At 45.3% G+C, this 14,111-nt stretch overlaps 2 protein-coding genes across 4 annotated transcripts in view; both read left to right on the top strand.

Annotated features, from left to right (window-relative positions):
• Positions 1-3,231: 3,231 nt before the first annotated feature.
• The window catches only part of LOC135909156 (doublesex- and mab-3-related transcription factor dmd-5-like), a 305,350-nt gene continuing 294,470 nt past the window's right edge, over positions 3,232-14,111 (top strand). The window contains exons 1-2 of one of the 3 annotated variants that reach the window (XM_065440991.1): positions 3,232-3,321; positions 3,792-3,927. The gene's annotated coding sequence lies outside the window, so the exon portion shown is untranslated. Of the gene's footprint in view, positions 3,322-3,562; positions 3,928-14,111 lie in introns of those variants that run through there. The other 2 variants (XM_065440989.2, XM_065440990.2) reach the window with 2 other exon arrangements.
• Positions 11,941-12,454, top strand: LOC135909186 (keratin-associated protein 19-4-like). The gene is made up of 2 exons (XM_065441013.1): positions 11,941-11,955; positions 12,185-12,454. The coding sequence occupies exons 1-2, from the start codon at positions 11,941-11,943 to the stop codon at positions 12,452-12,454; spliced, it is 285 nt and encodes a 94-aa protein (XP_065297085.1).

Genomic DNA, 14,111 nt, shown 5'->3' with positions numbered 1-14,111 from the left:
TGCTTCAGCATTCCCTCAGCAACCGATAGGATGATGTGGTTAGCATATGCAAAATCGTGAAGGCGTTTCACTTGTTTTGTGAAGCTTACATTGATTAGATATCGGCACGATTGATCTAGCGCATTTGTTAAGCACATCTTTACGGCGCCTCTTGACAAGCTTCGGTTAGTCGCCCCCTCCGGTGGCTCCTGTATCAGCAAACCATCCATCTTATCATCAGGAAAAGAGGTGCAATCTATGCGCATAACGCGATTTTTTTTAGCAGAACTCCCTATTCTGATGCGAGAAACTCTATCGGGTTTCTCGGAGCACGTGTTTTTTTTTTTTTTTGCAGGCGCGAGAAGAGTGTATACGCTTATGTATGCTATGATCCCGAAGTAAATACTCGTTGTCTCAAGTTGACGCGAAACGTGTGTGCCGTCTTTGTTCTTCTCTTGTCCTGTTTATGATTCGCCTCCGTCATGATATACGAGCAAGCCAGACGTGCAACTTTAGGAAATATGGTGTAGTAGTTTATCTCATAGTGTGGATATTGTACTGGAAAGGCTTGCTACCCTCTGTACGCAATGCATTTGTACGTAGTGTACCAGTGATTTGAAGGAACGCCTGAACCACTTCAATTCGTACAAAGCAAAAAGTTGAACCATTTGAGGAACGCTTCTGCTTATTAAAGACTTCGCAAAATATTCACAAATATATTTTTGAGAAAAATCAGGGCTACCCATTTCTTCGATCAACCACGCGAACAAGCTGTCATTTGAAACGGGTATGCAAGGATGATTCACATCAATCAGTAGCATCACTAATGGCATCAAGGAATATGTGAAATATAGCCATCATCTAGATATATAGCCTTCATAGTTTATGAATAGACATTAAATTTCCCAGAGATGGCAGCGACTAAGGCGGCATTCCATAGTGAAAGAAATTACGTTGACGTGTGCATATTAGTAAATATCGATAAATATCACACAACAACATGATTATTCAGCACCCGGAAAAATACGGTTAAGGAGGATGTTAGCCAACGCAAGTTTTTTTCCTCCATGTTGGACGAAGTAGTAAATCTCTTGGACTGCATGTGGATCAACGGGGAATGTCTCATCATCCTGTGGTTCGTAATGACAAACTTCAGCATGGAAGCTTCCTAATGCGTGAGTAAATCACACGCCTTACCTTGGTTAATAAGCAAAGAATCTTCGTTTCCTTTAGCGCGAAATTTCCCACGAACTTACTATGCCATTGTTGGAGGAAGAAAAGAAGCCATTGCTCGATCATGCATGTGTGGTATGCATAGATGGCGCCGGTATCGCACCAGGCATGACGCAATGAGTGCTCAATTTAGCCGCTCACTCGACTAAGCCGTAAATCACGCTTCGATAGTCAATGAGATGTTTTATAGCCATACGAGACATACCAAAGTGCTCCCTTTATAAAGAAGTACTTCATGCATATTTACGAGTTTCGCGACACCTAAAAGCACAAAGGGTACGTGTACCCATTGTACGAAAAAGAAGGAACGGGTGAAGCGCAAATAGCCGAACGGAACATGTGAACAGCACACTTGGAAAATGCATTTGTATAGGTGGTAGCTGTTCCGCCAAGTTGTAAGGAACGTCTTGTTTCCTTAGGGGCACGCGAGCGTGCAAGTAACATCCAGCGTACGCTCAGTACTGGTGCGCAACTTGTGCAAGAGTACTTGACATGCACGCGGGCAGCCTCCAGCGACTTTATCTTCTTTTGGTGCGTGTTGTAGGTGCTCATGAAGTTGTCGCGTCTGCCGCTGTTCTAAGAAGGGCCGCTCTTAGTTTTCGTTATTATAGAAGGGTGCAAAAGCTACACTCTTAGGCAAAGTCACACCCTCTGAATTGCCCCTTCTGCCACACAACAGTAATCTGCATCTGCCTTGATGCATTTCCTTTCTTGAAAACACCGCGCCCGCTACTTTCCTTTCGGGAATGCTATCATGCTGATAACGCCCATGCCGTTCGCTACTGCAAAGTACCGGGCTCGCAGCGTTAAAGAGAGGAAACGCATGAAGGCAGATAACGATTATTGTTGTGTGGCAGCACGGGCACTCCAAAGGGTGTAACTTTGCCTAAGAGTGTACTAGGCTATCTAGCTACCATGGTATCTCTCTTGATACAGCGCGCACCGGTTCGTTCCCTGGTACGTCGCAGTAGCCAGGCACCGGTAACACTCGAGCTTCGACTGCGGGCACCATGCGCAGCCTCCTGATTGTCTTGCTCTCTTTCTTTCGGTGCGGTCAGTGCAGGGACCACGGTATATGTAAACTGGTAGCGAAGCGTCCATAGAAGCCCGCATGTCAAGAAAATGGCGGCTCGTTGCAACCGTCGCCATCTACGTATCGTGGGGAGAACTAACAGCAAGCAAAACAATAAAAAATTAAAAAGTGACCTCACAACCGGAAGTGGCAGTGGTGTCACGATTCTATGCTCCTTGGTGCGAATGTTTGAATTTGTATAGCGTCCGTCATTTCCTCCGCTACGCTAAAGCAATTTTTCCTTTGAGGCTGAGGAGAGCTTATGACTCGCCTCAGCTCAAACGTCAGCGCCTCGTTTAACTATAGGAGTGACGTATGTTTTAGTGCGAACATAATTAGGCATTTATTGACAGCGATTGCTTTTATAGCTTCCTTAGGAAAGTGAGCGAATAGGATAAGTGACTCTGCCACAGAGGTTTCAAAAGCAACTTCGGTTTCTTTCGTGTAGAATGATGCAACCAATATAATCGGCCAAACAAAACATGTTTGAACGCAGGAAAGTACTTTGGCCAGCAGGCAGTCGTGTAGCAACATATGCGGATCCTTTTCACAGAATCATTCCTAACTCCTTGCGACACCATCTATTCATATGCAACAGTTACCAGACAAGACAACATTGCCCCACATTATCCTTTATCAAACGTTCAAGTTACTAATTCTGCTACCTGTCGGACACTCAGAACCTGTGTTACGGCGAGTAAACGAACATAGCGCGATGGGGGGGGGGGGGGGGGGGGAGTGGATGCTTCTTCGCGGAGCGTTTCACATTTATCGTGACGACGAGACGAGCGCGTAGTATACCGCAGCGTTAATTTGCATGATAACAAAAAACCTGGACTGACACGTTTCACCAATGAATGCCGTGCGCTAGATCACGCAAAACTGAAATTGGAGCACACGTCACACTTTGAAGAAAAACGCAAGGAAATTTGAAAACTCGGATGAAACCACCGCGTTCATGTGTGCAACGCCATTTCGCACGACAGAGTAGCTGGTTTGCAAATCCTTCCCAAGTCTTGCGCCACTGCGATTCACTGGTTAGTAGCGGTCACCAAGAACGAGCTAAGAAATTGAGAAATAGGGAAAATAACATTTGTTGTTTTAGCACAGCAAAAATACTTGAAGCGAAATATTTACTCGTACGCTAGCATTCGGAGTAAACATTTTCGAACGTTCTTTTTTTGCGTAGGTTTTTTAGTTTACAGTGTTTCTCCCCCCTCACATAGTCGCGCTTCAATCGTGCACCACTAACTGATATCTTTGGCGATGGGTTTTGGCACGCTTTTCGTTCCAAGCTTCACGACCAATTTAGACGGACCTTGTAGGGATCGCGTAATAAGCACATTGCCCCGTGGTGGTCACTATAAATCCTCATTTGCTAAATGCCTGTATGCTTTTCGAGTGCTTCGTGCAGCGTTTCGCGGACTGCCAGCAGCTCGACCGTGAGTACGTCTGATGGTTCTTGATCATTTAACACCTACTCTTGGACACGTGCGCGTGGTTCCAGTGCCAAGGCAGTGGAAGCCAACCAGGGCTGCTTCCACGCAAACGTGACTGGCACAAGTACTGACTGCATGTGCTGATTCGCGAGTGCTTCCTGCGCTCTGGACGGCGGCGTCGGTCCACGGACGCTGGCAAAAGGCGTAAGTCGACCAGCTGCAGATGTGTCTCCCACAGTGGTGCGGGCTCCAGCTTCAAATTTAGGGTTTCGCGGAAAGCCGGCAATGAAAGGGTGGTCCTGGTGAGTTAGGCAGTGATGGAGGGGGTCTAAATTGCGGCGAGGCTCAATCATTTTTAGTACTGGTGGAAATTGCGCATTGCGTCGCAGGTCGTCAAGCCTCGCATGGCGCGGCCGCGAGCATAGTATCAAATGTTCCTTTCTGCTGAGGTCGTTTTGAAGTAGAGCAGACAAGCCGCTGTGTCCATGAGAGATTATTGACCATGCACTGTCTTTAACCGGATGAACAGTGTCCACCCTTTTACTGTAGCGATTGTCAATGCGCTCCAAACTTCGATGACAGCTTAGCTTTATAATAATTGCGCGTGTGTGCGTGTGCGCGTGTGTGTCCCAAACCGCTTGCCTATGTTTATGGGTGACCGCGTTTCACCCTCTCTCAAATCCTGCCGGTCAGGGCAAGACGCCCCTGCATATATCGGAACATCCTCGAATGTTATCGATCGTTTTGTCGGCTATCTGTTGTCGGGGAACCTTGTGTAATCTGACTGCTTGTATGCGCGACGAGAATTGTGTAGTACTTTCTGAAAGACATGCGGACACCAGTGAATCTTCTGGAACCTTCGACGGCTCATGTATAAAAGCTGACGCGCTTGACCCGCAAATCAGATTTTGACGACTTTTGTGGGCACAGGTTCACCCAATAAAACCTAGTTTCGTTATTCACAGTTTTGCTATTCTGTTCTTTGCCGTCACTACTACGTGAAACACTTGCCTACACACTTAAGCATTTGTGATTCGCATAGGCCCGCGTGCCTTCCTGACTTGTGGTTGGCGCTGCCTCTCCTGACAATGCGCAGATAAGTTTGGTAGGCGGTGATGCCATTCGTGAGCATGCGCAGATAAGTTTTCTGTCTACCTTTTTTTCCGTCACTGTGCAACCCTTCACTTGATAGACGGAGCGTGTGTCAGTCCTTTCTCGTGCGTGTGTCTGCACGCCTAGTTTCTTTTTTTTTTGTAGCATCATACAGGACCAGCAGCGGAGATACATGTCATTTAAGACGATAACAATGAAATATGGACACCAAGAATAATTTTGAGAAAGACACGATGGCGCCTTTGTTTCGTCGTTCGTGTGCGAGATAACATCAGTCCCAGGAAGCACCAACTGGGCCAAGCAAAAATTATGTTGCCGTGGGCAGCGGTTCTTGGCAGAGCGGAATTGCGGCGAGAAATCAGCGTCATGCAAATCGAAAGTGAACGGCTCGGGTCACGCAGGCGTGCTGCAAGCCCGTGATCACCTTCGCCTCTAGGTCTGCCTCTTTCACACCTCGACGCGTGGTTGTGTCGGATGATTTGCCCTGCACCTTTGCGCCCTCATTGGGTGACTTCACACCAGAAAGAAGCAAGGTGGCTGTGGCGTGAAACACAAGAACCCCCGTGTAGATTGCCAAGTTGGCGTTATTTATCAGATTCCCCTGACATGCGGCCAATTCTACATATGCCAGATGGGCCGCTGTTTGAACGTGCGAATCCGTGAAAACAAAAGGTCTATTAAAAACCGGGAGCAACGTCATTTACCGATGCATTGCCTAGATCATAAATGCGGGCCTCTGCTCAAGCAGGTTACGATCCTGCGCAAGTGCAGTAACGAAAAAAGCACTGGAACTTCTAGAGGCATATTATATAAAAAAGAAGGGACAAGCATGCATTTCAGGGTTTGAAACTGTTGGATCCAGGCCAGAATTGTCGCGGGGCGTCCTGAAGGGCAGGTGAACTCTGGTTGCCTCTGAATGCATCCCAATTGTTAATGCTAACGGTACGTTCAGGGGTGCGTCTGCACGCATGTGCGTGTGTCTGCACGCCTAGTTTCTTTTTTTTTTGTAGCATCATACAGGACCAGCAGCGGAGATACATGTCATTTAAGACGATAACAATGAAATATGGACACCAAGAATAATTTTGAGAAAGACACGATGGCGCCTTTGTTTCGTCGTTCGTGTGCGAGATAACATCAGTCCCAGGAAGCACCAACTGGGCCAAGCAAAAATTATGTTGCCGTGGGCAGCGGTTCTTGGCAGAGCGGAATTGCGGCGAGAAATCAGCGTCATGCAAATCGAAAGTGAACGGCTCGGGTCACGCAGGCGTGCTGCAAGCCCGTGATCACCTTCGCCTCTAGGTCTGCCTCTTTCACACCTCGACGCGTGGTTGTGTCGGATGATTTGCCCTGCACCTTTGCGCCCTCATTGGGTGACTTCACACCAGAAAGAAGCAAGGTGGCTGTGGCGTGAAACACAAGAACCCCCGTGTAGATTGCCAAGTTGGCGTTATTTATCAGATTCCCCTGACATGCGGCCAATTCTACATATGCCAGATGGGCCGCTGTTTGAACGTGCGAATCCGTGAAAACAAAAGGTCTATTAAAAACCGGGAGCAACGTCATTTACCGATGCATTGCCTAGATCATAAATGCGGGCCTCTGCTCAAGCAGGTTACGATCCTGCGCAAGTGCAGTAACGAAAAAAGCACTGGAACTTCTAGAGGCATATTATATAAAAAAGAAGGGACAAGCATGCATTTCAGGGTTTGAAACTGTTGGATCCAGGCCAGAATTGTCGCGGGGCGTCCTGAAGGGCAGGTGAACTCTGGTTGCCTCTGAATGCATCCCAATTGTTAATGCTAACGGTACGTTCAGGGGTGCGTCTTGCTGCTGCTTAGAGATCAGGAGCAAGGCTATGACGGTCTCTTCCCCGGTTCTCCATGATGTTATACCATGAGTGATTTTCCATCTCTCTCGCCATTGTAGCTTCTGAAGAGCTCTATTGTTTGCGTGTCGCAGTCTATGTAGGGTCCCGTCTAGTCCAAAGGTGCGCTAATCTTCCCCGTCAGCCTTGGTTAGCCTGATGTAGTCACGAGCTCCATATTCCAGATATAGAGCGTGAAGGGCTCTTCATAGCTGCACGCTCGTCGGTGAATCATTAATCATCAAGAAGGAATTTCGAGTATAAGAATGCTAAACGACCATTGTAACAAGGGTGATGCGATGGAGCGCAAGCGTCTCAGCAACCCGACGGCCTTTAGGTTTTTCGCTTTGATAACCCCGGGCAGGGCTTGCTGGATTGAAATTACCTAGAATGACCACATATTTACAGTTTCACATTCGATGTGACTGGGTGTCCACTGAACCCCAAATATTGTACGCGAGATGCTGGGCTGTGCACATGCACGTATTCCACGATCGAAACAATAACTTTTCTTATGATGACTTAGCTTGGATGTTACACGGAAGTTTTAGCGCTATGTTCGTGTCCGAACACTTACGCGCACGCATGCATGTCCGTAAAGCTTGCGCATAACAATGAATTATTGAATTTTTGAATTATTACATAAAAAACGTATCTGTATATATTTTTTTATTTTTATGATACTGCTGTCCGTAGAGCAAGCAGGCGTGGCATAATACGAAAAATCTATGCAATAAATTCATACAATATACTATAACAGAAGGGGTGAAAACACAGTTCAGTAGCAGAGCACACTATTGTAACAATGTACAGGTAAAAGTCATGCAACACAGCAAAGCACTAATCACACATTTATTTGACAGCCTCATAGTTTGTTTGCATCCTGTGTTCATGAAAAAAATATACATAGATTTGAAATTCAGGGTTATCCGTTTCCAGAAACGCTTCAATTGTTAAAGCGTTCCATTCATTTATGGTGCGAGGAAAAATAGAGAACCTGAATATCTTGATGCGCGCGCAATCCGGTTCAAAGGTTTGAGCATGCGTATCGCTAGTTTGTCTAGAATGTTGGCGTCTTAAGTAGTTTTCAGGACTAATATTAAACTTACGGAAGCCAAAGGAGAAACCTTAGTATAGTAATCACTCTTCGGTGCTGTAAGAAAGGAATGTTGCTAGTGGCCATAATTATTGTCAGAGTGTCATTCCGCTGGTAGGCATTAAAGATGAAAAAAAAACGCTTTTAGTTGCACCATTTCCAGTTTCGTAATGTCTTTCTTTGGATAAGAGTCCGGCACAGCACTTTTAACTTATAATTTGGATTGTGTATTACCATTGTAGGTGAATAGTTTGACGTTGGATGGTGCTATTTTTAGCGTGTGCCTCAAGAAACCGAGCTTTTTTGACGCAGCTGAGCTTATTTTATTATTATCGCTGCCCATGTCGGGAGATACGAAAATTCTCGCGGCTTCGAATGGCTTTCTGACTGTACTGCCGATCAATGTGCGCAAGTTTAGATTAGGCGGTTTAGCTAGATATACTATACAGTAATAGCCCATCTGCCTATAATAGATGCGTGCTGAAGCAGCTGCGTTAGTAGTATCGTTAGGGGATATTTCTTTTTGTTTGCATTCCATTTCCTCAGTTGGTAGCTAAGTGCCTTAACGTCTCCTCGTAATTAACAGAACACTTGTGCGCAAGTGATTGGTTTGAGCACTTTTCCATCACTGCTGTTCTCGTTTAAAATGTGGTGCGTTGCATCGTTGCTCTACTAACGCGATAATTTGAGTTTTCCTCTTCGAATTGGGGTGTACATGGAGACAAAGTAGGATTTCCAAGAAAGCCAGTGATAAGTGGTGCGGGAAAATACCGCAAAAGAAGTCCACAAGATATCGACTTGCTTCAATAACCTTTTTTTGTTTTGTTTTTCCTAGTTTGAATATGCACGTCCGAATTTCCCCGAGTTCCTTCACGAAGCGAGCCCCGCATCTGTGTCAACCAATGATCCTTACTGAAATGCTTGTAGCACCCATCAAAAAAACACAGAGATCCCACCTAGGGTGACTACCACGTTACTCAGCAGCTACGTTTGTCGCATAAAAAGCCACCACAATACCACTGCAGAACAATTTCTTTACATAATAGGGCTGTGAGAATTTCACCAGACCGTGAAACCGAACGTCTTAGTCGCCAGAGGCAGGCCCGTGGAACTGGTCTCCACTGTTTTCTGCTGTCCATGTCGTCCGGAAGCGGGGAAAGCAGCTCGGGGAGGAAGCGGTAGGTTCACAGCGGGCTTCCCTTCCTTGCCAAGGCATGGCTAACGGATACGGTCCTTCGCGTTTCGTCCCTGAGTCGACCCCGAGAAGAAAAAAAAAGAAAGTATCATAGTGGTACAGTTTCGCGCAGGTAATTTCCCGAGTCGAATAATTTCACTTTCCGCTGCTCTTGCATAGCCGAGGTGCTACGCCAGCCTGGCCTTCACGGAGCATGTATATAAGCGGATGGCCCCCGTCCTCGAGAACAACAACCTTTCGCAGTTGGCATACGACGCCCACCACCTAACAAAATGAAATCTCTGGTAAGTTTTTTTCACAATTCCCTCTGTTTTAGGAACTTTAGGTTGTGTATCTTACCTGCTGGTACAACAGCATAGCGGTGTATATTTTTGTTTGTTTTTATTATTTTCTTGATTTATCTTTCAACTCGTGATAGCAACTTTCTGTACTTAGAACGTGTCGTGAGCGTCGCAGGAAATTTGTTACAATTACTAATGAGGCACTATGCCCCACTACATTCAAGTTATAACTACAATTCTTGGCAGCAATATCTCCGAAAAGGTATCCTTCCGTGTTGGAGCAGGTTGCTACAGCGGCAGTGTGCTCTGCAAAATGCGAAAAACGTGGTGGACACTTAAGTAAGAAAGCGCTTCGTTTGTAAGATAGTCTTTTCATTGTCGGGAAGTCTTCATTTGGGCTGGTTCAAGTGTGCACAAGCCAATTATGTCTAGGAAGGCAACTGCAGAGAATACGATTCCAGTGTTCACCCTAGTCTCGGGTGCAGTAGAACCTACGTAGCCGCTGTACGTCATCATAGAGTTGAGAAAAGTAAATTACGCCGTTTAGTATTATCCTTTAGCCTCGTTGTATGGATTTGCACTGTCAAACGATATTAGTTTCGAATTCGCTTAATGCCGCGGAATTTCTGCTCCATGAGTAGATTAGAGGTCGTATATATTTTCAGGCTACCGGTTTTGATTATTTTTTCACGGTATGGTAAGCTTCCTTTCGCAATGACCCGCCGTGGTTGCTGAGTGGCTATGGTGTTGGGCTGCTGAGCACGAGGTCGTGGGATCGAATCCCGGCCAGGGCTGCTGCATTTATATGGGGGCGAAATGCGAAAACGCCCATATACTTAAATTTAGGTGCACGTTAAAGAGAATCAGGTGGTCGAAATTTCCAGAGTCCTTCACTATGGCGTACCTCATAATCAGAAAGTTGTTTTGGCACGTAAATCCCCATAATTTTTTCTTACCTTTGCAATAGAACGTAAACACTGTTCTTATGAACGCCATGGTTAGGAACTGCATTGATCACAAAGGTAGTATTTGAAGAACTTGGTGGCCCTCATGGGAGAAAGCAAGATATGCAAACTTTAATGATATGCTGGAGATGTCCTGGTTGATCGACTCGCCAGTTATTCCAGGGCGTCCTCATGATACCTTTCTCTAACTGCTTATGCCTGAGGTACATGCAGCGAACTTTCACGGTGACCTGTCACGGGTAAGGAAAACAAATGACGAGGGGGCTTTGAATTTGGAGCAATGTATTCGTAACGCTGTCGAACCCGATCAATACTCTTGTCAATGCAGTGCCCAATATCGATTGGTTAAAATGATTCTCCTTTCTCATTTTAGGCGAAATATGCGCAAAACTCGTGTCTATGACAGAAGCGGAAGCTGCGGCTGTGGCTAAAAGCGCCTCTCTTTGCAACACTTCCTAGAATAGCCATGCTGACAATTAACATTGATAAGAAGTACGGAACCAGAGATAGTTTCCCTGAAGGCCTGCTTTGAGGCACAACTGCGCGATTCGGCATTGCCTCTTTGTTCAGTAGTGTTCACGCCGCATACGTAACGTGACCGTGCCTCTTTAACGCACTTGCAAGAAAGCGCGATGTCCGATGCGATTTTGCTTAAAGCTCTGGCTGGTGTAGCAGGTTTCGCAGCCCATAGACGCGGCAGCTTATCGCAAAGCCTTTTTGCTATTATTTCTAGCACTACACTCAAATAAAGTTGCACCAATCTGCGAAGGGGCCACATGTCCTCGAAAATGCTATTTCAGGTGCCATGATACCACGTATTTAGCCGGTTATTGCGAATTTCGTTTCGTGTAATCCGGCAACTTGTATGCCGTTACAAGCAGACAAACCGGAAGCGAAGGCATTTTGGTTGGATCAATTCTACTCGCGGATTGAATTATGTTCATCGCAACGCGTTGGGTGCTTCCTGGGGTGGCGTTAGTCTGACGGATACATCTGGTCAGTCCTAGTGGGACACCAGCGTTAAAATTTCTGATGCCAGGCGTGTGAAGTTTGCCGCCGTACGATGTTTGTCGCTTGGACGCCGACAGATCGCTTTACGCAGTCCTGGATTTATTTGGAGGGATGCTTCAGTTCAAGGCTGAAAACCGCGGGAGTTATTTCTATATGTCCTACTTCGTCATAACGCAGTAGTGAAAAGAGCCTACTTGCCTTCTGATCTCTACATAAGCAGCAGTCATAGCATGTGCTATCAGAGACAATTGCATAATTGCTATGGTATTCTCGGGTATTATGTGACTGTGCGCGACATCGTGGCCTCAAATGCTGCCTTCAATGGCTCTATAACCTATTTCTTTTATTCGCTATAGGTAAAAATACTTTCCCAATGATGTTTTCAGGCAGGCTAAAAAATACAGCATATAAAATTAGTTTCGGTGCTCTCTGCTACATAGTCCTCTATTATGATGCAGCTTCCCTTTCTGAATTTAAGATTTTAATAAATAATATACAGGGCACTTGTTGTGACCTCTCCAGCACAAGGAATAAGAACTCATTTCGTTACTGCCGCCAGTGCGCTAGAACTTAAAATAATTTAACGCCATCTATTATCTATACCGGCTGTTTTTTTTTATTAACGTATGAGAACATGAGAATGAATTATTGAGAAAACCATTTATTGATAGGATATATCATTAGCCGAAATGGCGAAGAAGATGGTAGGGATACAAACGAAGCAATTATTTCACTTTAAGAATATTTGAAAATCGAGGCGACATTTTCCACTTACTTTATCTTTTAGCTTTACTTGAGTTCCTTCCTTATTCATAGTTAGGTGGTTTAACTCTTATATAATATAGCATGAAATCGTGAATGCAGAAATTCTAAAAGTTCTACATCACTTTTTTAAGGACTTTGTGTAAATCTCGTAATTATTCACATTTTCAGGCCTTGCTTGCGGCCCTGTGTCTCACTATTGCCGTCGTCTCGGGCGGTTATCTTGGCCTGGGATACGGAGGTCTCGGCTACGGTGGCCTCGGCTATGGTGGCCTCGGCTACGGCTATGGTCTAGGATATGGAGGCTACGGAATCGGATACGGAGGCTATGGATTGGGCTACGGCGGCCTTGGCTACGGCGGACTAGGGTACGGCCTTGGATATGGCGGCGGTGGATACAAGAAACTTATTGGATTTGGCTACGGAGGATACTATGGATAAAAGTGACCTGCCTGCATCCATTAGCCTCGTATGATCACAATAAATTCAATTTTATCTAAACATTTCTACTTGACCAATGATAACTACATTGCTACTGCAACAAGAAAACTATGCTCTGTTTTTGAGTTTATCAAGGATATGTGCGTTACTCAGAATGCGGAATACAGAAGTGCATGTCTCTGTAAAGCAGTGAGACAGACAAATTCTGTCCACTCATTCTCAAAAATCCTGCGAAGCAACCGATCACTGTCTATAGTTTGGACGTGATTGGGTGCTGACGCGATGCTTGTGCACGTAAAGCGACTGCCGTAGTTGTAAACGCACTGCCTTGTTGGCCCTCATGTGAAGTTGGGAAATGTTAGACAGGTGTGCTCTTCAGTCTTTGTAGATTTATATGGGCTCATTCAGGCTTTTTCTAGAAGTAAAATTCAACAGTGGAAGCAGAAACTTACCTTTCACCATATATTTGCCGGGAAAATCAGAACAAATTAGCAGAACCCCGTTCGACATGTCTGAGGGCATGCGTTAGATTTTCGAAAGCCTACATGGCGTTCCCAGCAAATTTATAGACTCACATGTCTGAGTGGTTTCCGGTCCGCCATTGCCTAATTAATTTGCAGATCGCACTCTTTTTATATCCGCTTCCAACTGTTGGTTCCGCTGAAACTTTGAAAAGTCTTGATGATGTATGGGGTTTTATGGCGCAAGGGCCAGATATGAACAAGTAGCGCCATGCGCGGTGATGAGTTCTCAGTGAGTCGTTTATGAAATGCAGAAGTTGAATGCGAACGGTGGATGTAGCATGGCTGTACTGGAGTGTAAACTGAATCGCTGCAACTTCCGGGAAATATATCCGTATTAAAATTATGACAATGTTTGCAGCTGAGTGATATATGACCATAAAGGTTTTATTATGAAGTAATGACGTAGAACGTATCGATGGCATCGGCACTAGTGCCTTAACAAGGGCCTTACACCAAGGACTGGGAGGCAAATCGTGTGTTGTAAGAAGTGTAGAACTGTTGTTGCCGAATTAATCTCTAGCAAGAGGGTCTGCTACGAATAGATTGGTCTCATAGCTGGCACTTTACCAACATCGTGTAAAAACCTCAAACTCACGGTACTGTCAATAAAAATGGTTCTATTTCGAAAGACATTGCAGGGTAAATGGGAGAGTGTTTCCAGTATGTCAGGGCAAAATAGGTTTTCCTTGGACCTTCAAATTCTCGACTCTCAAGCAAGACGTCAAGGACTGTCAGTGTTTCGCAACACTTAATAAAGATGGGAGAGGTATCACCGGTCAAGAGATAGCAGTGAGTGCCATATGTGTGTCCTATTCAAAGACGACAGAAAGTTACCTCAATTTGTTGTATTTTCGTGACAGGGGGCCAATTTACTGCGGTTCGCATAAAAAACTCGTTGTATATTTTGGGTCTCAGTGACTCACGTGTGCTGCCAATAGCTCTCAAGTTTCATCTGTAAGAAACGTTCCAAATTTTTGGCTAGGACTCCTATGATAGAATTGTTCCTTTTTGTTTTCATGGATGCTGCCGTATTGTCGGCAAGCATGCTGCGCTCAATTTTTCTTTGTCTAGGCACTAAGCATCTGATGGCATGCTGGTTAAACATATATGTTGTGCACAGGATTGTGTAATTC

The sequence above is a fragment of the Dermacentor albipictus genome, chromosome 4 (assembly GCF_038994185.2).
Source record: "Dermacentor albipictus isolate Rhodes 1998 colony chromosome 4, USDA_Dalb.pri_finalv2, whole genome shotgun sequence".
NCBI classification, from domain to species: Eukaryota; Metazoa; Arthropoda; class Arachnida; order Ixodida; family Ixodidae; genus Dermacentor; species Dermacentor albipictus.
Note: the sequence above shows the minus strand (reverse complement) of the source record. Positions and strands in the feature narration are given on the sequence as shown.